The sequence below is a fragment of the Cryptococcus neoformans genome, chromosome 4 (genome assembly GCF_000149385.1).
Source record: "Cryptococcus neoformans var. neoformans B-3501A chromosome 4, whole genome shotgun sequence".
NCBI lineage: Eukaryota > Fungi > Basidiomycota > Tremellomycetes > Tremellales > Cryptococcaceae > Cryptococcus > Cryptococcus deneoformans.
In genome coordinates, this window is record NC_009180.1 from 13508 (window position 1) to 37991 (window position 24484).

The 24484-nt window shown below is 47.7% G+C and overlaps 6 protein-coding genes across 6 annotated transcripts; 4 read left to right on the forward strand and 2 right to left on the reverse strand.

The window, feature by feature from the left end:
• Window positions 1-298: 298 nt before the first annotated feature.
• On the forward strand, window positions 299-5434 carry CNBD0060 (hypothetical protein; the record flags this gene model as incomplete). Its single annotated transcript, XM_771092.1, has 26 exons — window positions 299-534; window positions 597-762; window positions 821-1047; window positions 1107-1260; window positions 1311-1415; window positions 1476-1621; window positions 1668-1779; window positions 1858-2028; window positions 2111-2214; window positions 2297-2504; window positions 2559-2780; window positions 2842-2940; window positions 3028-3202; window positions 3313-3455; window positions 3554-3626; window positions 3692-3816; window positions 3886-4036; window positions 4098-4213; window positions 4280-4402; window positions 4463-4540; window positions 4607-4676; window positions 4729-4862; window positions 4928-5014; window positions 5074-5147; window positions 5205-5290; window positions 5346-5434. The coding sequence occupies 26 exons, from the start codon at window positions 299-301 to the stop codon at window positions 5432-5434; spliced, it is 3474 nt and encodes a 1157-aa protein (XP_776185.1).
• A 240-nt stretch (window positions 5435-5674) lies between these two features.
• CNBD0070 (hypothetical protein) lies at window positions 5675-8035 on the reverse strand (the record flags this gene model as incomplete). The annotated part of the gene is made up of 7 exons (XM_771093.1): window positions 5675-6024; window positions 6096-6276; window positions 6385-6571; window positions 6633-7079; window positions 7149-7427; window positions 7492-7923; window positions 8010-8035. The coding sequence occupies 7 exons, from the start codon at window positions 8033-8035 to the stop codon at window positions 5675-5677; spliced, it is 1902 nt and encodes a 633-aa protein (XP_776186.1).
• Window positions 8036-8496: 461 nt separating this feature from the next.
• CNBD0080 (hypothetical protein) lies at window positions 8497-12001 on the reverse strand (the record flags this gene model as incomplete). The annotated part of the gene is made up of 3 exons (XM_771094.1): window positions 8497-10086; window positions 10190-11098; window positions 11192-12001. 3 exons carry the CDS (start codon window positions 11999-12001, stop codon window positions 8497-8499), a joined length of 3309 nt encoding a protein of 1102 aa, XP_776187.1.
• A 1688-nt stretch (window positions 12002-13689) lies between these two features.
• On the forward strand, window positions 13690-16895 carry CNBD0090 (hypothetical protein; the record flags this gene model as incomplete). Its single annotated transcript, XM_771095.1, has 15 exons — window positions 13690-14060; window positions 14113-14318; window positions 14378-14451; window positions 14509-14686; window positions 14715-14962; window positions 15037-15158; window positions 15303-15359; window positions 15489-15566; window positions 15619-15824; window positions 15891-15982; window positions 16038-16306; window positions 16361-16577; window positions 16645-16657; window positions 16713-16769; window positions 16825-16895. The coding sequence occupies 15 exons, from the start codon at window positions 13690-13692 to the stop codon at window positions 16893-16895; spliced, it is 2259 nt and encodes a 752-aa protein (XP_776188.1).
• Window positions 16896-20569: 3674 nt separating this feature from the next.
• Window positions 20570-20944, forward strand: CNBD0100 (hypothetical protein; the record flags this gene model as incomplete). The annotated part of the gene is made up of 3 exons (XM_771096.1): window positions 20570-20639; window positions 20703-20784; window positions 20866-20944. The coding sequence occupies 3 exons, from the start codon at window positions 20570-20572 to the stop codon at window positions 20942-20944; spliced, it is 231 nt and encodes a 76-aa protein (XP_776189.1).
• A 1654-nt stretch (window positions 20945-22598) lies between these two features.
• Window positions 22599-23799, forward strand: CNBD0110 (hypothetical protein; the record flags this gene model as incomplete). Its single annotated transcript, XM_771097.1, has 3 exons — window positions 22599-22889; window positions 22944-23037; window positions 23102-23799. 3 exons carry the CDS (start codon window positions 22599-22601, stop codon window positions 23797-23799), a joined length of 1083 nt encoding a protein of 360 aa, XP_776190.1.
• Window positions 23800-24484: the final 685 nt, after the last annotated feature.

Here is a 24484-nt window from a genome sequence, read left to right on the forward strand (position 1 = left end):
ATAATCAAAAACAAATAGTGAGACGGGTGGAAGATGTACCAAGTATCGCTACTTCGGCTGGTGGAGGGTCACAAATTCTAATCAAATTCTAATCAGCCAAGTCAAGAAAGCTAGTCCATTTGTAATTGGATTACAAGCTTGAGCACTGGAGTAGCGCCCGCTACAAATATAATTGAGATGGAATTTTACGTAAATAACTTGTTGTAATTTGGCTCGAGCTTGAGCGAACGCGCTTTGACGCGTTCCCCTTTTCGACATTGTCTTGTTTCTTCTTCCTTCCTCAACCCATATTCACAGCATGGCTGGTGAACCCTCAGCAAACAGAAGTAAACGCCAGCGCGTCAGCTCCGATGAAGAGGACTACGCCACCTCGTCTCGAAAACGGCGCCAGACCCAGCAAGAGAATGACGAGCCTGAAAATGAGGAGGATGAAGCTATGAGGATAATGTTGAACGAAGAGCTGGATGGAATAGATGAGGAGTATGCTGATAGGGGCGATAACTTTCAGCCCAAGTATTGGAGAGGTGATGATGGGTGAGTTTACGACTGATGCACGATTGACGGCTGAGAAATGCTAATGAGCGTCTTGAATGCAGATATGTCGCTGGATCAGTCGTCAGAATCAAGTGCACCAATTTCATGACTTATGATAATGTAGAGTTTAGACCAGGGCCCCATCTAAACATGATCCTCGGTCCCAATGGTACCGGTAAGAGTTCCATCGCTGCTGCCATCGCGATCGGTCTTGCCTTCCCTCCCAAAGTGAGTCTACATCCCATCTTCGACTTCCTGTTTGAGCTTTTGCCAATTGCAATGACAGGTTATGGGCCGAGCCAATGAAGTCAAGTCATATGTAAAGCAAGGCCATGACGAAGCTCAACTCGAGATTGAATTGAAGGGCAACGCGGGGGAGGAAAATCCCATCATTTGGCGAAAGTTCAACCGTCACGACGAAAGGTCCGAGTGGAAGCTCAATGGCGAAAGTGCAACTCGTGCCAGAATTTCAGAGATCATTAAGGGTTTCGGTGTACAGGCTAATAATCTTTGGTACGTGGTCCACTTGAACTCGAAAAGTGACTGAAATTGACATTAACTCCGACGAACAGTTCGTTCCTTCCCCAAGACAAGGTCGCCGAATTCGCCAAGATGGCCCCTGTTACTGTTCTCAAGGAAACCATGCGCGCCGCTGGCGACCCGAGACTTACAAAGTGGCACGAGAAGTTGATTGACAAGGGTAAACGGATGAAGGAGCTTGAGATTGTAAGGCTCTCACGATGCGGTACAGCAGATCATAACTAACTTTATCGTAGGATGTAGACCGACAAACGGTCCACAGGGACAGAATCCAGACACAAGTCGACACCCTCGCTCCCGACGTCGAACATGTGCAGGAACGTGAAAAGCGAGAGCATGAAGTAAATCTCACCTGCATTCCTCTTCTAAGTTGCAAGCGGTAGCTAATACATAACCCCCAGGCCGAAGTTCTCCAGCACCTTCTTGGTGTGTCAGAACATGCTCAGCTAAAAGAAGCTTCCGCTAGGGCCGCCAGGTTGCACAAGAAGATCAAATTGAAAGTGGAAAGGAACGAGGCTGGTCGGAAACCTTTACATGATTTGGAGGAGTAAGTCCCACTTACTCGTAGAAATTCGTCTCTGACATTTGTATAGGTCCCACGACCAGTTGTACCAAAAACTGAGAGGCAAGTTTGTCCGGGTGACGGAGAAAATCAAGGGTGATATGTCCGGTGTGAGGCGTTCCGCGGACGAGATTGAAAAGATTGTCCGTCATTCCCTATTTTCACTCCTCACGTCCGCTTTACCAGTACTGACGCAGATGTCTATTCTGTCTCAAAATTAGGCAAAGAAAGGCCAAGCGATCCAGAACAACATCTCTGAACTCCGCAAAAAAATCGAGCGCAAGGAGGGAGAGAAGCATGCTTTAAGAAAGAAGATCAAACTTTGCGAAGAAATTCTGGCGGAGCCTAGGGAAAATCACGAGGAAGAAATCAGAGCAAAAAAGACTGAAAAAGTTCGTTTGTTTGGCCTACTACCATATCGTTTGTGTACTGACATTTCGCTCCAACTTGTTCTAGCATGACCTTTTCCTGCAGGGAAAGGATTTATTAAGAGATCTCGAGCAGCTAAAGAAGGATTATGAAGATGAGAGCGCTGAATTGCAAAGAATCGGCAGGGAGATCACAAACCTTTCCAATCGGTATGTCGCTCACTATCCTCCGCGGCTTTTCTACTACTCTCGAATAGTCAATCAAGTGAATAATAACGCTAACTCTACCTAGCCAAAGGGAACTGGAAAGCGTTGAAACACAAAAAGAAAATGCCGCTCGCGAATTTAGCCCCTCTATCGCTTTCCTCCTCGATTGGCTTAAGGAGCACGGCGGTGAGCTCGAAAAGCCGGTACATAAACCCCCAATGATTTCGGTGAATGTCCCAAACAAGCAGTATGCTTGGCAGGTCGAATCCTGTACCAACGCGGCTCAAAGATCGGTACGTTCATTTTATCGATTTTTAAGCGCATGTTGATTTTTTTTCTCGGTGTAGACATTCATCTGCGAGTCGAAGGCGGACTATGATCGTCTGATTGCACTGAACAACAAACCTTTGCCCGAACATTTGCGACGCAATAGAGGGCGTTGGAATAATGACCCTAACAATAGGAATAATGGAAGAATGGCACCGGAGAACCTTATCAGGATGAATTTGGCCTACCAGGAGGTGACGGACAAATCGGTCAACCCGTCTAGACCTCAACCTCCGTCAGTTGTAAGTCATCCACTCACGTCCCATTTACTTGATCTGCAGTCTGACCAATAGTGATGATTAGTTGCATGAATTGGGATTTGATGGTTATGTCATTGATTACGTTGACGCTGCCCCAGCAGTAATTGCCTACCTTTGCCAACAGTGCAGGATGCACCTGACTGTAAGCTGCTTCTCCCATTTTTCTGCACAACTCCCTCTTCGAAGTTGAGCTAACCATGTGAACCCACTCCTTTCTGCGTCTTTATAGGTCGTCACCCAAAAAGACCCTTCCGACGTAAAGGTCGACACGCTCCCTGGATTGGGCATCCGTAGCTGGGGTACCCGTAATGACTGGACTAGAGTTAATCAGTCCTCGTACGGAAGGAGAGAGTACAGTGAGATGGTTCAAGCCAAGACTGAAGCCAAAAGTTTTAACATTAGCGGTGAGCCTTTTTTTTCATCTCTTATCGAAATCTAAACTGTCTATCTGGCAGCTTTTTCCAGTTCCAAAGACAAGAAGACGTGCGCTGATTAACTTCCATTTTTTCACTAGTCAACACCGCTGCTGTCAACGAGATAGTTAAAGAGATTGGAAAGCTCAAGTTGATGATTCGTGATCTCGAAGAGCCCCACTCGAAGATGAAGCAGAAGATTGATGCGATCGAGTCCAAAAGAAAAGAACTGGGTCGGCAATACGTATGTATAGCTTTCGTTTCGTCATTTTCCTCACCACCCATAAAATCTCGCATAAAGAGACGTGGATGCTGATTTATGACAATTGTTTCTATCTGCAGGACGAAACTACCAAGGAGATTGAGGAACTGCAGAGGAGTTCGAAGAGATACCAAAAGGCGCAGCTTGACCTCGGTAAGCCGTGCCCCTTTCTTGCGTTTGGAGAAGGAAGTAAAAAATTGCTGACTTCTGTATGGTAGAAACTGCCACCGAGAAGCTTCAGGCTCTCGAGTCAGAGCCGTCTTCTGACGCGACTAGAGAGAAGCTTAGGAAAGAAAAGTACGACAATGCCAAGCTACGGCTTAGACCTCTGAGCAGCTGTGTAGTGGGTTTCCCTTTTCATGTGCTCTTTTTACCAAAATGTGCTTGCTGACGCATGTCATTTCTCTGACAGGACATCTGCGATAACATGTTCAACCAATGCGGTGACCTCATCGAAATTGGTTTCCGACAGATCCAAAGCGAGGCCAACGTCAAGGCTATCAAGGCTAGGGTTAACAACGGTAATGCTCGTACAAAGCAATTGAGGAGGGACATGGAGGAAGGTGCGTCCCTTTCTAAATATTGACTAGCAAAGCTACTCAGGTTATTCACTACATCCTCTAGCCGAGAATGAAATGAAGACAGCCAAAGCGAGAATGAACGCAAAGTGGGCCGCTATCAAGGAACGGATCCAGCCTGCACCTCGAAGCGTTCGTAACGAGGTCACCAGGCGAGCTCAGGTAAGTCACCCCTTCGCCTTATGTCACGGCAAATCCGTCGTGCTTACATTTGATTAAAATTTGTAGGCCGCCAGCATCCCTTCACCTGCCGAGATCCAAGAACAACTCAACATCATCCGTAACCAACTTGACATGACTGTTAACATCCCTGGCAACGTGGTGCAGCGATGGGAGGCCTTGACTAAACAGGTTTGTCCCCTCTCGTTCAACTTGACATAGACAACATGTTGCTGAAATGTAAACGCATAGCTTGAAGAGGCCACGGTGAAGTTAGATGCGGCTGAGACCGAATTGTCAGAGGTGCGAGAGATGGTTACAGCGACTAGGGTACGTTCCTCTCCTCATCCTCAAGCGGTTCGAGGAGTATCCGCTAACACAATGCTATATCCACAGAACAAGTTCGAACCCGCCCTTCAGACACTGGTTGATGCCGTCAGCGCCAAATTTTCGGCAGCTTTCAAGCGTAAGCTGAAATTCAACTTTATGTCCTTCACTGACCACGTTTCGTAAATCAGGTGTCAAGTGCAGCGGTGAAGTCCAGGTTCTCAAGGTTGAAGGCGACTTTGCCCAATGGGGCATCAAAATTCTCGTCTCATATCGAGATATCGACAGATTAAAGATGTTGACCGGTACTCACCAGTCTGGTGGTGTAAGTATTCTTCATTACGTTATCTTGTGTGATATAAGCACTATGTTAAATTATCTGTCCTCTAGGAACGCTCACTTGCCACTGTCACTTATCTCATGAGCTTGTCAGAGATGTCTCGAACACCCTTCTCGCTCGTCGATGAAATTAACCAAGTGCGTTTGATATTTTTCCCGAAACTGATCTTTTACATTATCACTAACTATCACTTTAGGGTATGGATCAGCGTGCAGAGCGGGCGGTGCACAATCAGCTTGTAGAGGTTACATGCGATGCCCACGCTGGACAGTAGGTTACACACCTTGAACTTTGTCTCAATAAATTACTAATGATACTCGATCTCAGGTACTTCCTTATCACACCCAAGCTTCTTACCGGTTTAACATACCACCCCAAGATGAAAGTTCTTACCATCAACAACGGTGTCTTCTGTTAGTCAATGCATTTCAGACCTCAAGTATTGTGAAGCTAACGACCGTTACAAAGTGCCCGACTCTGCCGACACTACGCAACGATATGGTTCCCTCAAGGGTTGCCTCAAGAAGTATCAAAAGGCTCACAGTATCATGGCCTAAATTGTCAGTCTTGTCGAATGAGGGAGTTCCTGAGGTATGCTATTTGGCCTTGCTGTTTTCTATGGTGCTAAGCGTACATACTATTTCGTATAAATAGATACATATTATTTTCTCATTTTTGTTATCCGGATTTTATCGGTTGAATGTGAAGAATATATATTTTACAAATCATATTGCAGAGAATGCATTTACACATCAAGAATATGGGACTCAGTTATCCATGATAAAAAAGCGCTTATTTTAGAGAACCTGGACTTGCAACACTGGCGAAAACCAGACCTTTCTCTCTCCAACCTGCTCCACGTCCCCTTCTCGGTCTTTTCTCTTGATCTCTTCAACTGAAGCTCTGAAGCCGTACTCCCCACTAGCTAAGAACGTCATGCCCACTTCGTAGACATCTTTCTCGCCCTTTTGCAACATCGTCAAAGGACCAGCTGGGTAACTATCAAATAAGACATTTCGATGAGGGTGTGCGTGTGAATGTTGTTCGGTGGGAGGAGGACGGTAGATGGAAGTTGGACGAGCCCAAGAATAGTCTGTGGAGGACGTGGGGAGACATGCGAGATTGATGTATGGACGGTAAGGGCGTTCTAACCAAAAATATCAAAAGATTAGTATGCCGTCGAAGAAAATGAGAAGGAGCGAAGATAAAAATACTCACCCAAGTTATTAGTCACCTCAACCACGAGATCAACAAAATCCATTGCTTGTACATCACCATCTTTCTCTCGTCCTCGCAAAATCACACGAATGTCGATGGCGTCAGCTCTGAAAACTTGAAGTAAACTAGGAGTCAGGATTTGGTTTCGGAGTATAAGGCTACCGTGTCTTTGCGATCCGGGCTACATGATAAATGCATATGTTAGCATAAGCTTTCTAAGAAGGTCAAATAAAATAAAATAAAATAAAATAAAATAAAATAAAATAAAATATAAAGGAAACAGACGTACTTCTGTCCAAGTCAGATCCAGCATATCCAATAATGCTTCGCGGTACCAAAAAAGTTCGCGCTCCAGAGCAATCCTTGAACGGGATTTCTTCTCCTTGTCAACCACGTACTGTCGTTCTGAGAGGGAAGGAATTGGTTGAGAAAGGATGTCTTGCGAGATCGATTTGCGAGGTATAGGGACGATCAACCTGCAGATCATTGATCAGCGCAACGTTCCAAACAACTCCTCAGTCTCAGATCGAAAATTACCTTTCGGTAGCTCCCGGGGGGATAAGCCGTCTACACTCTACATTTTCGCTCTTCGCCCTTTTGTCCTTGCGGGACAAGCATACTTCAAATGGTACGCCATATACGTTGGCAACGCTCAACCCCACCAAACAGTGCGTCAAATTGTTTTCCCGTGCCAACGCCTTTCTCAGGTCGCCGTTATCTTCCTCCGGAATCTCGAGGTTATTGGTGCCATTAATTCCTGGGGTAGAGTAACCATTATTCGCACAATGACCGAGATGGGTGATGTCGAGGGAGTGACATTCGAGGGTATGCGTCACTGTGAACAGCACAGGGAATGTGATTTGTCGGGTGTAGAAGGTTGCGGATGTAGTTATGGGTGTAAGGAGGTCGGCATCGTCCGTTTGGGTCGAACCTCGAGATATAGATTGAACATGGCCATAGTCAATCCGTACGAGCCCCTCGATACTAAATCATTCAGTGAGCCTCGTACCCTGGCGGCAAATAGAAAGTTAAAGAGCCGGGATGAAGACTTACCATCCTACTTTACCAAGACATTTTATCTTCAACACTTTCCTTCCACCCGGTACGATGAGACATTCGTCCCCCTCCCCAGCACCTAGGGTCATGGGATTTTCCCACGTAAAAACACTCCTATTCCTCACATCCCAATCCAACTCGTACGCCTCCTCCGCTCCTAGCTCATTCTCTTGCATTACCCTCGTCGCCGCTCGCACAGTAGAGTCTTCGAATGAAAGTTTAAGGTAGTTAATAGGGATGGGGGACGTGTTTTCGAGTGTGATCTGAATAGTCGAGCTATCAAGCGACCGTCAGCTGTCACAGCAAAGATAAAACTGCCTGCGAACGGGACGCAACTTACGTTTCACCGTTGTGCAGCATCGCCATTCCATGCGTCAAAGTTGTACTCTTTATCCAAGCCAGCGGCAACGGTTCCACTACCTCGCACTCCAACCACTTCAGGCTCTCCAAGTTTTCCTTTTCTTCTCTCATCCTCTCCTCTTTCATTATAATTTCTTCCTCCCACGCGGTCCTCCTGTCCATTCCTGACCGTTTCGCATCTCGACATCGTATTCGTTCCTTTTGACGCTGTCGTTCCCTCTTTTGACATTCCTTATCGTCCAAAAGGGGAAGGTAAAAGTCTGCGGCAGAACCGTCCGAGAGACGAAGGGAGATACCCCTGATTTGAACAATACCCGGGCTGGGCGCCAAGGCGGAGAGGCGGACAGTTTGGATAGATAAGGCAGGGATGGATACTTCGTATGATTGGGTGTGGAGGGGGGCGCCGGATGTTCTATATGAGTGTTTGTTTGTTTGTCAGCTTGCGATGGGCGTAACAGTTTCTCATGGGGAGAGACAAGGAATGAGTGTAAAACGTACATAATAGACATATCCTTGATATTCATTGGGAAAGCGAAGGGGTTTCGTAAAGTCACAAAGACTTCGATTTGCTCATTTGCTACTAACACAGTCTGCAGCGGACGCAACGGAATAAGGAAATATCAGCGTTGATAGATGGTGCGACCGCATAAAGCCTATCGAGCTTTAGCTGTTAAAACAAGACTCACCTTGTCACCCACACTAATCCCAATCCTACTTGTTCGAGGGTTGTATAAAAATGGATCTCGCTTGGCACCTTGCCCCTTTCCATCCTTTTTGCCTCCCACGCCATTGCCGTCGGTAGCTTTTGAGACCAATTCTGCCATTGAGTGTCGTGTGGGGTATTTATTTTTTGGTAAGCTAGATGTGGGGCAGACGTCAAGGCCAAAATAAAGGCACAAGCTTTCGTCAGCATTGGTCTTCAATTTTGGTGGAACAGGGGAAGGGGGGAGGCAAGGGAAAAAAGAGGAAGGACCGGACAAAGAACTTACCTCGCAACCTCCAAACTAACCACCACCCTCCCCGGGACCCACCATCCCACCTCTCCTTTCCCACATGCTCCATACGCTGCCAACCCACGGCGCTTCATCACGCCCAACGCGGCAATATACACTCTGTTCAATACCATTTGTGTACCCCCGTCCACTCCAGATCCAGATTGCAGAGCCAACTGATGTGATAACGAAGGGAGAAGATGGAGAGCGATGAGTGCAAGACGGACAGTGTTGGGATGGTCTGGCAAATTGCCAAGGAGAGTGATACTTTTCTTCAAAAACTCAAGTTTCAAACTCGCCCATCCAAAATCTTCAACGCCAACTCCGGCAAAACCTATACCGAGCTCGTCATCAACCCCCACTATACCTCCGCTCGACAACCCTCTCCCCTTATCTTCCCGTTTGCTACCACCTGAACCTACAGGTGGCCAAAGGACAGATACACTCCTCTCGATCGGGAATACATCCCGCAAAATGTCAATCCCTAGGATTCTTGCCTGCTGAGAAAGGATGGAGAAGATACCGGCGTTTCCTTGAGTAACCTCTTTCCGGCGGACCGTTATTCCTCCTCTCCCCGATCTGCGTTGAGAATCGCTTTCGGATGTTGTTGGGTGAGTGGATGAAATGTGGACGGACATACCGAGACCTAAACCTACCGATGCAGACGCAGAAGCGGGATCGGTGTCAGTTTGGCTAGTTTGAGTGGTTTGGGTGTTCTGGCTCGTTTGGCTGCTCAGACTCGCTTGGCTCATGGTCGATAACCGTCGATCCTTTTCCTTATCCGCCGAACCCCCCATACTCGTCGTGTTGGTATTGGTAATGGTGTTCGTCACAACCGTACCCGAACGTATTCTTCCAGCCTTTCCATTCCTCCCTTCCCTCGTTCCAGCACCATTCCGGCCGCCACTTGCAGTCGAGGCACTCAAAACCCCCACTATGGCCTCCCCAACCATCCCCCCTATCCATCCTTCCTTCCTCTCCATCCCTACCAACCGCGCTACCCACCCCACTTCCCTCCATACTACCACCTCTTCTACACCAAATGAGTCCGAAGAGGAGCCCAAATCCGAGGAAGAGGACGATTGTAGACATCGTAAGATGGGGGCAGAAGTCGCTAAACGTGCTAAGGAGAGGATAAAATGACGCGGGATTTGGGAGCTGGCCGACAAGGCCCGGAGGTGGGATTTCCGTTTTTCGTCTTGGGCGTACATCGAGGTTTCGTTGGCGTGGGCGGGGGTTACGGAGGACAGGGAAGAGATATTGGAAATGGGGGGTAAGAACGACCTCGGCAATTCATGCCTCACCAAGCAACCCAACGCCACCTCTCCCCATCCGCCTGCCGCCCAAACAATCAACAAAAAATGAGCCGACCGAAGCGCAAGCGCGGCGTACAAGTAGGCGAGGAGGTGGGTCCCGCGGTCTGCCATCTGTTGCGGTTCCAATCCTGATGCTGACGTTGCATCAAACTCGGGAGAGGATTCGGGGAAGAGCAAAGGCGCTGAACTAATACATCCTAGCGCAGCCACGAATTGGGAGAAGATTTCGTTGGGGATGGGAGATGAGGGGAATGGCTGTGTTTGGGTCTGTTTTCGATGCCCGTTTCGGCGGCATTAGCGTTTATGACTTTAAGATTAATAGAGATGGCGAGAAGAACGGAATATGAGTAGGGAAAAAAAGAAGACTCACCACCCCACCTCTCCATCCCCACCCCTCCTCTATACCCGCTACCGCCCTCCCTTCCCTCCCTGCGGCTTCCCAAAGCACATCTCCTACTTCCTTACACCGCTGAATCGCTTCATCATAGAAGACGATACTATCTGAGAAAAGGCCGGAGAGGAGGAGAAAGTCGGCAATAATCTTTAGGAGACGGCCTGTAGCGAGGGGCGGAATAGTGGTGTTTGTGGAAGTGGAGGAAGAGGAGAAGGAGGCGAGAGGGTAGGAAGTGTACCTGGAAAGTGGGTGGGAGGATTTCGGACCGTGTGTGGGTGCAGGAGAGGGGGATGGGGAAGGCGAAGGTGATACCCCTGGCGAAACCCCGCCAACTCCTCCTCCAGTGATGGTCAGACTCGAAGACGCGGGCGACCCTGTACCTGCCATGCTCGCCGAAGAACTACTCCTCGAAAAGGGTGACGACACAGCCAACGACCTCCTAAAGGGATTAGTCAAGGATGACGATGAAGAACTTATCGTCGAACTTGGTCTGCCCGTGCCCGAGGCGTTGATGGAAGAGGAGCCTAAAGCGGAAGTGGAGGTAGATGTGGTGAGGGAAGTGGAGGAAGAGGTGGGATTGGTGATATGGATGGGGAAGGGGAATTCGATAGGAAGTTGAGTTTGAGTTGCCCCAGCCCCAGCAGTAACAGCAGAGGAGGGGATGCCACCCGGGATGATACACCGGACTTTACCAGTTACGTCGCCTGCTATTGTCGGGGTGGATCTGGACGTGCTGGAAGGAGTAGAAGACCTGGAGATGTAAGAGTTGGGAGTCTTGGATCGCGGGCGGGGGAAGAAGTTGTTGTCTGAATTCCCGACCGTTTCAGCTGATGATGACGGAGGAGGCAGACAAGTAAGAGATGGGAGGATGGTCGACGAAAGTGTCTGTAAACCCGATGGAGTCTCGAGAGATGCAGCCTATTACCTGATTAATTCTTACTGTGTCCGTTTGCTATAGATGAGGACAACGAAACTTACGATAACGCCCAATTCTCCAAGAGCGTCACCAACAGCTTCTCCAATTAGCTGGCTCATCCATTGCCCCAAACCTTCCCGGGGCGCATACCATACACCTCCTTCCCCTCTGTTTTTTCTCTCTTCGCTCCCGTCCGCGCCGAGATTGGGGTTTGGAACGACGACAAGACGCTTGACGAGAGGGAATGGGGAAGTAGAAGGGAAAAGAGAAGAGAGTGCATGATCGAATGCCGTCTCGGGGGTGACTTGCAATGAAGCAGACTTGGTTTTGGAAGGATTAATCCACGTAGGTAGTGTCGGAGTAGCCTCGCCTTCTCCTATATCACCTTCCACCTCTTCTCCTGACGACAGTTTATACCCTTCCATTTCCTGATCCTTCTGCGTCCGGGACAAAGTATCCTCACCGCCGTCCACGGCAATACCAATGACCACCAAAGGGAACTCTGATATCCTAAAAAGCGAAAGGGGATAAAGATGCTTTGCCGGCGGGGAATGGGTATACGTCAGGTGGACCTGATGCCCACTCCCGCCCCCACCTCCATTTCTTCCGTAACCTCCGTACCCTCCAGGCGAAGTGAGATGTGGGAAGAACCTCAGCCGCGGATTAGGTCCTCCGCCTCTGGGCAATTCGGGGTGAAAGGGAGGGACAAGTTCATCGGTGCGAAGTGTCTGGTGTCCCTTGATCACCTCGGTATAGTGGTGAAACGTAGACTTGGAGATGGGAGCGTGGGCGTGGACAGGGACCAAAAGGACCTGGAGTTTGGCAAGTGAAAAGGGATCGGCAAGGGGGGATAAGGGTGTATGTAAAGACATGTTGCGCCAACGCTGGGAATGGTGATGTTGGAGGTGAGTGCGATGTGTATCAAGTTCCAAATGAATACGTACGAGACTATAATGGGGAAGCGGCCGGACGTGTCGCGTTTGAGTCACGTGACTTATACTACTATGTTTACTACACAGCGAGGAGATTTGCAACCATGGTAGATAGCCGGATACACTCTAGAGAGACCCCATACCATGCATCGATTCAAACATGCATAGGAAGTACTTCGGCAAGAGCGATTTACAGGACAAACGATAGTGCGAAGATAATGGCGGCGACCGCCGAACCCGTCCGGCAAGCGATCCGGCCACCGAGGAGAACTTGCAGCGGGGCAACGAAGGGGGATTTTGTTTGGTTCCTTGCACTTTGTCTTTTTATGTTCATTCTTTCTTTTCTGTACGTCGGTTTAAGGTGCCACTTACCAGCAGATAAATTACTAGAGCTGTATGGGCTTTCCGCTTCCTCATGAAAGAGGATAACATGCGCAGGAAAGAATGGGGGGGGTAATCCAAATTGACGACAAGCGAGGGCCGGCATGAAGCGTGGTGTGAGCTCAGTTGCGGACGACAAGACTTGTCGTATTTCGGCTTTAACAGAAAATGGCTTGGGATTACAGTAAGAACCCTATCATTCTGTCGCTTCCCATCACCTGGCTGCCCCCCACCACCATTATTTGATTCACTTGCCCAGGAATGGTCAACAATCGCGGGCCATCAGCGAGCCCTTACGAGTACTGTTGATTCATCACTCTCAATCAATATTTTGCACTTTGCCGCCCAGGGTAATGTTTGCATATCACATGAAACTCTGAGTAACATTAGAAGCACAGGGCCAAGATTATTGCCTTCCCCTCCACTCCCCGGCACTTGCGTTCATATTTTTTTGCCAATTCAAGTTTATTAGAATTCTCACTTCAAGCTTCAACATTTATATATCATGTCTGTCCTTGTAGTGTTCTAATCACCCTGAAGTTTGGATAAAGTTACTTCCTATCTTGTTGCAAGGTCTTTAATCTTTCGCTGATTGGCCGAAAACTATGTGGATTGTTTGTGGTTGGGCGATTGGCGATAATTTGCTTGGCCCAAAAAAAAGGTTTTTTATCTCTCAAGATGTCGTGCGTCCCGTACCTGCTCGAATCAAGATTATAATCTGATGTTATTAGTGGCGCAGGTACAGCTGCATTTTCACGATGGACAACAAATACGACAACAATAAGTACTCTTCTTCATCATGATGGTGCAAAAGACGAGCACGGATTCTCACGCAAACATCGGATATCGCCGAGGTCAAATTACGCCTTCGAAACTAGTCGCCATAATAGCTGGGCGCGTTGTTCTGATCTTTCCAATTGATATTCTCTTGTCCTTGTCCCTTACCGTCTGTTTGATGCGGGCATCCCGCCCTCCGCTCTTTCTTTCTTTGACTAACTTGTCAGAAGTTGACACACATCACTAAAAAAAGCGTGCTCGAACTAACCGCTGACACCCTGACAGGCCAAAGCAATTCGTGCTTCGTGCACCAGATATGGGGTCTTTAAAGACGAATGCAATATATGTATGAGATATATGATGATGTTTCCAAGCCAGCGGTAGATGGGCTCGTATAGGATAACATCCCTTATAGCCACCTCGACAAGGCCGTAAACCAAACTTCTTTTCCCAAATACCAGTCGACTGCCATGTTTAACAGCAGTCGCGACAATACGACCGAGCAGGAGAAGAATGATGACGAAATTTACACTACGGAGCTGAAGGGTGATGAGTCTCCGTCCAGTTCTTCCTCTGATATCGACGAGAAAAACGAGAAATTCGATCCGTACGTTGATCAGTCACAGGAAGGTATCGCCGTCGAAGAAGCCAAGCTGGACGACTTCATTCATCGGGACGAAAAATATGATTGGGACTCTGAAGAGTTTCGCAACATCCCAGAGCTAGTGAGAAATACTGTCAGCTTTGAAGATGATCCTTCGATGCCCGTTATCACCTTCCGAGCCATTCTCCTTTCCACCATCTTTTGTGCTATAGGGAGTGTCATCTCACAAATCTCATAGTAAGTCCGAGCCGTTCCCTCATCTAGATGACATATTGACGAGCAAGAATAGCTTCCGTACCACAACGGCTCAGTTCCCTGTGTTCTTCGTTATCTTGGCTTCCCATCCACTTGGAAAATTGCTCGCGAGAGTTCTGCCCGACTACACTGTCCCGCTTGGAAGGTTCTCCTTCTCCCTGAATCCAGGTCCTTTTTCAGTCAAAGAGCATGTCATCATTGGTATTGCGGCTAATACTGGAAGTCAAGGTCAATGGGCGAGTAAGTGTAAACTTCTGGCGCGAGGGAGGCATAGGTTTTTTGACTGATGATGATCTCAGCCTACTTGCCAACCAATGCCGCTTTATATTACAACATCACAATGAGTCCTGCCATCGCGCTTTTCTTTGGCTGGGTAAGCCTCTCTCGACCGAAGTATTCGGAAACTAAGCTGACTAGCTAATTTTTCAAGGGTGTATCACTTTTGGGTTTCTCGTTTGCGGCAATGGTCCGGCCAATTTTGATTGACGATCCCCAATTCATCTTCCCTCTTTCTATGCAGCAAGTCGCTGTCTATCGAAGTATCCAAGGAACTTCAGAGCTTCACCTTGAACGATCACGCAAGCAGATGAGAGTGAGTTCCTTCCGATGTCAGGGCAAAACCAATGTGCTGAAAAGACTTGAAGGTTTTCTGGTGGCTTTTCCTCGGAATGTTTGCTTGGCAATTCCTCCCCGAGTTTGCCTTCCCTTTTGTGGCTTCCCTCGCCCCCTTGTGCTGGTTTGCAAGCCGTAACCACAAGGTGAACTTTCTCGGTGCCGGGAGAGGTGGCGCTGGACTATTGAACATCACCTTGGATTGGTCAAACATCACATCAACTGTTATCACTTATCCTTACAGTGTGCAAGTAATCATCTTTGTTTCCTTTGTGATCGTGGTAGGTATTCAAATTGCTTATGAAATCCTTTTTTTCGAATTGAACTGATTTATATTTGACTCTAGTGTTGGATCCTGATTCCTATCGCTTACTTTGGTAACCTTTGGGGATCCCCCACATGGAACATCATGTCCAACGGCGTCTTCATGAAGAATGGCACTTCTTATCCCTTCAACAGTCTTTGCAAGTTACAGTACTGAATTCCAAAAGATCGAAACTAATACTGACTCTCAGTGGATACCGACGCCCAAGGCTTCCAGGTCTTCAATGAGACCAGGGTATGTTGTTGCTTTTCCAGGATCTCTCACTTATTGATGGGTTGCATGTGTAGTATGAAGAGATCGGCCTTGCATACTCTGGAGCTCAGTACCTGTGGAATGTCTTTATGGTAAGTTGCCATTTAATCCAAATTAAGATTCCTCCTTGCTGACCCATCATAACAGTGGTATGCTTCATACATCTCATCTTTTGTATGGTGCGGCCTCTTCTTGGGTCCGACCATCATGCACGTTTTTAGGGCTTGGCGTGCAAAGAAACCAGCTCATAACGATCGTTTGAGCCGGATTGCTGCCAAATATCCTGGACTGACTTGGTGGTTAGTCCAACTTCTCTGGATCTCCATGTTCTTTCACTGACGAAACAAATAGGGAATGGGGACTTCTAACTCTTATTCCCTTTGTGATACTCTTGGCAGTGGTCGTCAGTAAGAAGCTCTATATGTCCACATGGACGTACTTCGTCGCTCTCGGCTTCGGCGCTGCTGCCATGTTGCCCATGAGTCTGGTCTACGCCATGTCAGGATATTCGATGAAGGTCGGTATCTTTAATGAGCTAATTTATGGATGTAAGTCTCGTCATAACTTCACACATTATCGGATCTCCGGGCTGACGTTGTCTACAGACATGATTGAAGCGAAAGGCTCATCTCGACACCCATTGGGGCAGCTTGCATATCGAATCATCTCGGGAAATGTCTGGTACGATGCGCGAACTGTCCTGGAGGACCAGAAGGTTAACGCACTCGGTTCATCGAGTCATGCAGCCTAGGGCTAATTCTTACTCTTAGATTGGACATTACTTCCATTTGCCACCGCGACAGGTCATCGGCATTCAAATCCTTGCCAACATGCTGGCTTTACCTATCAACTACGCGGTGATGCGTTGGGTCTTGGACACCAAATTTGATTATGTTAGCGGGAAAGAGGTGGATCCAACAGGTCAATGGACTGGACAAGAGTTCCAGAGCTACAATTCTGCTGGTGTGCAATATTCTCTCGTCGGGCCCAAGAGGTTGTTTAGATCCAGCGTCTACAGGCCTTTGACGTATGGTTTTGTGTGAGACTTCTTGTAATCTTACAAAGCAACTTGTATGCTGACAAGAACGGTCAGTGTAGGTGCAGCTGCGCCCGTGATCATTTGGCTCCTGCACAAGCGATTCCCTCGGGCTCGCTTCAATCTCTGGAACACAACCATCTTTTTCTCTGGTGCGGCCACCTTCTATGGCAACTTGAGTACTGGTCCATTCACCGCTTTCATTATTGGAACGGTCTGGAACTTTTGGTTGTACAGATACAGGAGAAAGTTTTGGAACATGTGGGCTTACATCGTAAGTTGATCTACGTTCGGCTCGGGGGACATGCTGACGATTTCACACAATTGATTTACACGAACAGAGTGGTGCCGCCCGTGAGTCCTCTTCCCAAGATCTTTCGTATCCATATTAATTAACCCTTTTCAATAGTCGATACCGGTTTCAACTTCAACTTGTTGTTTATCTTCATCTTTTTGGGCACTACCGGTAAGTGTTACATCTCCCGGCAGAGACTAAGTCATATGATTGATTCATTTGGCAGGTGCGGTCATGCCTTACTGGTGGGGGAACAACGCCGACTCTATCGAAAGGTGTTTTGCCCTCAATGAATAAGCTGGCAAATGTCTTTTGCCTGCTTCTCCGGACATTCGCCCTTCGCCGCCAGAGTTGACACATCCTCGACATTTCCAGCATCTTTCACCCTCAGCACTTGAACTAAATAATGAACCGAAAGCTATCCATATGGATCAGCCATAACTAATAACTCATATCCCATCCCCTCAAAATTATTTTACATTTACCTTATTCGGTAGATATACTATGTATACAACTCACTGTGGCACTAAATTGAAACCACTAAGCCTTCGTGAGGGTAATTGATCTGCCAACCCCAGGTGGGCAAGTTCGAACTCATGCTCTAGGCCCTCACAGTATAATAATAGCCCATCCTCGAATTGGCCCAGTATCCATCGAGAGGCATGTATGATCCAAGGTGGCATGGTATCGCTCTCGTTATTAACGTTATCGCTGGGGAGTTGGTGACCTTGCGAGTCTTCGTCCAAGGCCAAATGGAGGGGGCTTTGGGAATTACGTCGAGCTTGGCCTTGAGCTTGAACTTGAACCTGAGTTTGAGCCTGTAAAGAGATGGTGGTTTCCAGGGTTGGCCGCCCTTTGAGTTGATCGCGATTGTAAGGCGCCCAGCAGATGGGAAGGTGATGTGATCCTTCCCATGAGTATAGCTTGTGCATAGTGATCGTAAAAGCCTCGGCTAGTGATCTCCACTTCAAAATGAAGTGAATGGGTAAGTTGTCAGCATCAATGAACAACAATATAAGAAAGAATATAGGGGTAGGGGGATGTTATCGATGGCTTGATACGCGGGTGGCTCGTCAGTTATGCACATTATCTCGGAGTTGGCTCGTCGTCGTTAGCCTCGACCAGGTATGATGGGATGCGATTAATTCGGCGGGACAAAACGAGACCTCGGGTAGAAGTATCAAACATAGTGATCTTTTATATGTCGAGATAATCAGGAGCGCATTATTTATGGCGGATATAAGCAAAGATGAGTCGGATGCAATTCTTGCAAATAATTGGGCGTCGTTAAAATAACTAAAAACATATCCGACGTTGTAGTGCAATGGCCCTACGGCCATGTCACATCACTTCGAGCACCCACTTATAAGCATGACGGAGGTTACCGCAGGGATCAAAGAAGAGCGGAGTAGAGCCGTTGCTGAAGTGGGATACCTTATTACTTTTACTTTCTTTTACTTAGTTCACTCTGGGTACTTAGTCCATTCTAGGCTAGCTATCTATGATGTTCTCCTTAGATATAATCTATCTTCGTATATGCAGCCTTATAGGCAGACGCTTTATAGCGCAAGTACAGCAGGACTGTATCAGCAACACCAGCCAGCTCGACATGAGACCCGAGCTTAACTAATCGTTACCACTATACCACTATACCAATCTATCACCAGATACATAGGGTACTTCCATCGTATGTACTATGACCACCACAGCCAAACCTTTGGGAGGCTATATTCCCTAGCAGCCTTTACAGTCGTACAGTCCGTCATCAGCCTTGGATATCATGGGTGGAAGCCGACGGAACCTAATGGAAGCATATCCGTAGGAGACTTTAGGGGTTTTACACTACAACGTGAAGTAAACTTAGAAGAGTTGCTCGAGGCTACTGTACCAGTACCTTATTAAGCCCAAGCGTGGCGTTTAATTACAACCACAAATTATAACAAGTTTTTAAGGAGGAGGGTCAGTCACCCGATCACATCCGTTCCTTACCTCCACTCACGCCTCCACTTCACTTGTCCGCCCGTCCGTCGCCCGCCCACGAGGGGAGTGAACCAACGAACGGTCCGTGCACAATCAACGGTCCTTGCACAATCAACGGTCCGTCCTTTGAACTGACGCTAAAAGACCGATCCATACCTATCTAGTGTCGTAGGTGAGGGAACGAATCATGCCAGCTTTCGTGGCGTCTTCCGACCTGCACTATATATGGTTAACAAACTTGTTTTCCCTTTTTCCTTTTTACTCAATCCACGACGAACACTTACTTCTTCTCTTCTCCCCTAAACCGGAATTTTTACCTTCTATCCCAGTTTGCATACCAGCTCAAACTACATCTTTGACTTTAAGATTATCCGTCCCTATCCATCTCCACTTAAGATGTGTCCAAACAACGAGGTCCAACCGCCGATAATGGCAGGTCCAAGCGAGCCTAGAGGACAGTCCAAATCAAGTTTTCTGGGAGAGGAGGCTGCTCAAACAACCCTGGCAATATCTACCACCAAGCACTTGGTGTATCTCCGTAAGTGGTGGAAAGAAACAATGAAGTTATTAAGAGTTGCTTACTTAATTTTTTACCCCAAAGTGGTCCTGGACCTCTTCTTTTTCTTGTTCTCTTTCTCTTCCCCCCTGGCCTGGCACCTCGCCATACCAAAACCATTGAAAACGTGAGTCAACGTTCATAGGCCTTATATATCTTCAAGAAGGAACAAACATGAGGTTCAACTATTAACACATAGCAACTGCAGTGTGTCGCTTGTCGTTTCCTTGGTCTCCACTGTTTGGTCGTTCTTTCGTTGGGAAGAAGTCTTTGGTGACCTTGCCTACGATGCGGTCACCAAGGGTTCCCGAAGCCAGCAATGGTCGCCTCTGGGGAGGACCTTCGGGGGGAGTCGAGCGAAGGACGCGAGGATGCGCAGAGCGGTGCGCAGAGTTTCCCAATTGTTTGTAGGAGGAATTGGGGTGATTCAATTCTGGTGGCTGTTGGTAAGTCTAATGACAACACCATGACTTTTATAACAACGGAACAATGGCTAGCTGGTTGACTGACCACCTGGTCCCATTTTGAACAGATGCTGGGGATGGAGCATGCCGTCATTGGAAGGATGTTGGGGATGGTTTAGGGAAAAAAAGGGAGGGGTGGAATGGGTATGATTTTGTTTGTATAGAAGCGTATTGTAAGATAGTCATTTTTTATAATTGTGTCAGCATGCGATAAGCCAAGTTTCGTTGATGTGCACATGAAAGGGCTTCTGAACTTCCTGCCTCACAAGGACGAGGGAGTATCACGGACGTCACATCAGTCAGCTAGCGTAATAGCTGCCCGGCGGTCAACTCGGATGATGTAAACTCGACGAATGAATGTGAAAGTATCCCTTTCAGCACTGCAGAGCCATACTGAAGAATTGCCAGGCTGACGAAACAGAAGCTGGACTTAAAGGAAGGAATAGCCGGGGCCTGAAGCATGAAGGAGCAGGAAGTGGACGGAGGGCTGACTGAAGCGACTTTAAAAGGAGGAATGCTCGGCCAGTATTGATTTTCTGGGGACTATGGACGGATTTTGGACTCAGAATTATGTTGCTTGCCTAGAGAAAACACAAATGGACCAACATCCGTGCACGACCAAAAGGTCCTTTGAAACAAGGCAATGATCGATCTAGTGTCAGGGCGAGGAAAGCCTGGCGCTTGCGGGGCATCTTCCAACCTACACTATCTGCAAGTTCATAGCGTTGTCGACTCAACCGCCACATTCCGTATTGCCACTTTTCGCACAGACCTTTCTTCATCCTATATAGCTCGCCTTTTCTCTTCCTTCTTCCTTCCTTGGATGCAACGAAGTACGCAATCGACCCCAGGTTGCAACAGATTATGGCTACAAAACTTTGTCTTTTCTCTTTCCTTTCTACTCAATCCACAACAGACGACAAGAAGGCCAGAGGATCTTGTCTGGCCATATATCGCCTCCCCGACACCCCATGTCAACTTCGGGAGAGAAGACGCTCCCAGCAATGCTGGTGATGTCTACCAAACACTTGGTTTGTCTCCGTAAGTGGTGGAAAGGAACCATTAAGTTATTGCAGTTGCTTACTTGCCTTTTTCCAACCAAAGTGGCCTTGGACCTCTTCTTTTTTTTGTTCTCTTTCTCATTCTTCCTGGCCTGGCACCTCGCCAGACCAAAACCACTAAAATCGTGAGTCAACATTCATAGGCCTTATATATCTTCAAGGCGGAACAAAAATGGGGTTCAACTACTAACACATAGCCACTGCAGTGTGGCACTGGTGATTTCCTTGGTCTCCTCTGTTTGGTCATTCCTTCGTTGGCAAGAGGTCTTTAGTGACCTTTCCTAAGATGCGGTCACCAAAGGTTCCCGCAGCCAGCAATGGTCGCCCCTACGAAGGACATTCGGCGGGAGTCGAGCGATGGATGCGAGGGTGTAACGATGGCGTTGTCCTCGTAGAGGCCGGGAAACACCTGATGCTGCTTAAATTTCGTGTCCTTGGTCGTTTGTCTACAGTTGTACTTGGAGCATTAGATTCAGTCATTTGGATTGTTGAGCTCGAGAGTTTGAGAAGACTAAGCTGCTAGGGGCCATGCATTTTTCGATCGGTCTTTCGGAGGCCTATGGGAGACGAGATCTAGACGAGGCAGGCAGAACATGGTTAGGCGTTGGCTGAGCATAAGGATCGAGTGAGCGCGGGGAGATGAGGGCGAAGCTAGTTATATATGGGAGATGTTGCATATTGGGAATCTGTGAAGGTGAACTTTTGTATAATCCCCTTTACCTACGCAATAATTACTCCATCCGCCTTCTGACCATGTACACTAAGACATGTCGAAGAAAAGGACACCTCTCATGAGCATCGACCGATCACCCTTTGTTTTTCTCTCCTCTCGGTGGTGTGTTGGGAACTAAAGCAGATCCCATGAGTGAGTGGCAAGATCGTGATAGCACAATGCATGGACAGGTGCGGTCACCCAAGAAAGTCGTTTAAGGACAGAAGATCGACCACATCGCGAGAAGAGATGATGATGCCATTGCGATCTTGATCTGTAATCGTTGTTCCGTACGGTATTTTCGTGCTCAGGACCTTCCTGATAACCTTATCGTTGCAATTCTGCGAGAGGAGAGTCGATATAGGGCATTTATATCCAGATCTGAAAGCTCGTCCAAATCCAAACACATTTTCGTAGGGCTGAGGATTGGCCGGTATTAGATGAAGTGGATGCTATTGGAAGGCGTCATTGGTCAGCGTCACGCATCACTGAAAGTGAGAGTCATGACCTTATTGACGGAGTTCACTAGTCTAGTTCCTTAATTAGATAGATGACTACGTGGTCTATTTTCGGTCAGACTCTATACCTTTATTAATATTCCTTTTTTGTAACTTTCTGGTCTTTCTCATCACTATCTAGTACACTGTTCTACGAGACTGTTTGTACGAAGGTGCTAAGTAAAGACCAGTTCGACACTTATTGGAATACTGATCGCAAACTGCAAAATTGTTGGCATTCGATTCAGGACTTTTCCTGATGTCGTCTCTCTCGAGAATAGTCCAGGCAGGGTTGTCAGGTATTGCTTGCCCAAGACAGGCAATGGAGTGTTGTACTGTTTGCAAGTAGGCCATTTTTCCGTGACTGGAGGAGCTGAACACCACAGCAGAAACACATATGGCTCATGTGTGTCGAAAAGCGAAACAAGGACGAAAGAATGTCGGACCTTGAGGGAACAAAAGCTACGCGAAGAATTGCTTGATGTGGCTCTTGGAACTACTGAGGGGAGCGAGAATCCCAAAGATGGTATTTAATAGTACTGTAAAAGATATCTGTATTGTGGGGTAGACAAAATAGGATTTATTTCGCACATAATTCATGAATTAATGAAAAGAAACTTAATTGATCCGCATCGCGTCGACGCGTTTTTTCCCCATTTTCATTTCACACATATCTCTTTATCGTATCTTCGCGCCTCAGACTGCGTTCATCCTAACCAATCCACCGGCTATGCCCCCGACAAGACAAAACGAAGAAGGTGACCAAACGCCCAACGGGACTCAGAAGAGGCCGCGAAACGCGAACAAACAATGGGCGACTGATATCGACGACAACGGTGTCTCCGCAGAGAGGCACGTCGCCATGTGGCTAGCATCCACTAATGCAAATGAAAGGCTCGCCAACTATCATCGCTGGACAATCGGTCACGAGAAAAAAGACTACCTGGCGAATCAGTGCCACCAGTACCTCATTGAAAAGGGTTGCGACAGTCGACGCCAGGTTAAAGGCGTCTTTCTCAAAGTAAATCGTGTCGCTTTCTTTCATATTCCTTATGCTTGCTGACACAGAAAACAGATCAATCACATTGTCGACGCTTTTAACAAGGCGTCCGTGTTAGGTACTGGGATAGATGGCAATGCTGAGGAGGCAAACGGGCCAAACCTTCTTTGTGAGCTGAAAGTGCTTTTGGCAGATCAGCCCGAGTATAATGTCGCTAATCGACGTCATGGTAGCTCAAAGGAACAAGATCTGTCCCTTCTATGAAATCCTTGCCCCAGTTATTGTCAACAGACCCTTCATGGCTGAACATAACAGCTACTCCACCCTGCACCCCTCCCTCGGCCTTCCCGATCCAGATCGCGCCGCTCTGCAAGCCCGGATTCAGCGCCTAAATGAGGATCCCGAGGATGATCAGTTCGACAATGATGCTGATGGTGATGATGATGATGACGAGGGCGCCATCAATGTCAACACCCGAGACAACGGTCCTAGGCGTCAAGGTGGTCGCGTCGCCGAAGACGCCGATTGGGAGACGGATGATGGGTTGGACGAGGCGGATGATAGGCTCGACGAGCTGGCCAGGCGGCACGAAAGGAACGACGAGAGGAGACATCTACAAAAACTCGCCATGCGAAAGAAACAGCATGTTGATGTGATGAGTTACAAGGAGGAGAAATTAGCATTCGCCCGTAGGATGCTGGGATTCCAGGAAAAAAAGGCAAAAGCAAAAGAACGCGTGATGGAAATACAGGAAAGGAAGGTAAAGGCAAAAGAACGCATGGTGGAAATGCAGGAGTACGAGGCGAAGATGAAACGTTGGTACAATAAGATGGATCTTTTGATCAAGAGTGGTAAAAAATGGGAGGAGGCGTGTGCCATGACAGGGCCCGAGCCTGAGGTTCCCATCTTTCTTCAGCAGAAGACGATATAATCATGCATCCCTAATTGCTCCTGTCTTCTCTCTACACATGGAATGCCTCAAACTCGGAGCCCACAGGCCCCATGAAAAATCCCCACGCTCAAACATAAGCTGCATGAGTGGCATGTTCAGCCTTTGAAAGACAGCATACGCTCATCGCCTGTCAATTATATGCAGCTGGAACTGACAGCACTCATCGCGCACCCATTTCTCCTAGCCACGCAACTCTGAACCCACCACGCCGCAAAAGATCTCTCCTAGAATTCTGTACCTCAGGCTCCCATCTTCTCGCTCATTCAACATAGTACTCACGAGCAACCACGCAGCCCCAATCCCAATAAAGTAGGCCGAAACTGGCCTGTCAAGATGACTACCTCACCCGATCCTCCAGCATATATCAATGCTGCGGATCTCTTTCCCCTGGAATATCTACTGATACGAAAACACTCTCAAGTCCATGTGGGATACAAGCGATATTGCGTCTGTGGATAATCTACCAGTGATCGATGACTCCGATCCTACTATTATTTATCGGCATGATGGCATCGAGGGCTCGAGGCAAAAGTATCTTTTTGTGGGCTGGAAGTTTAATGATAAAATTGTGAGCTGCCTAAGGAACTGCGTCCTTCGGCGGATTGGCTATGCTCGGCGAGTACTGATCGAGGAATCAACGCTTAATCAAGATATCGAGGTCCGA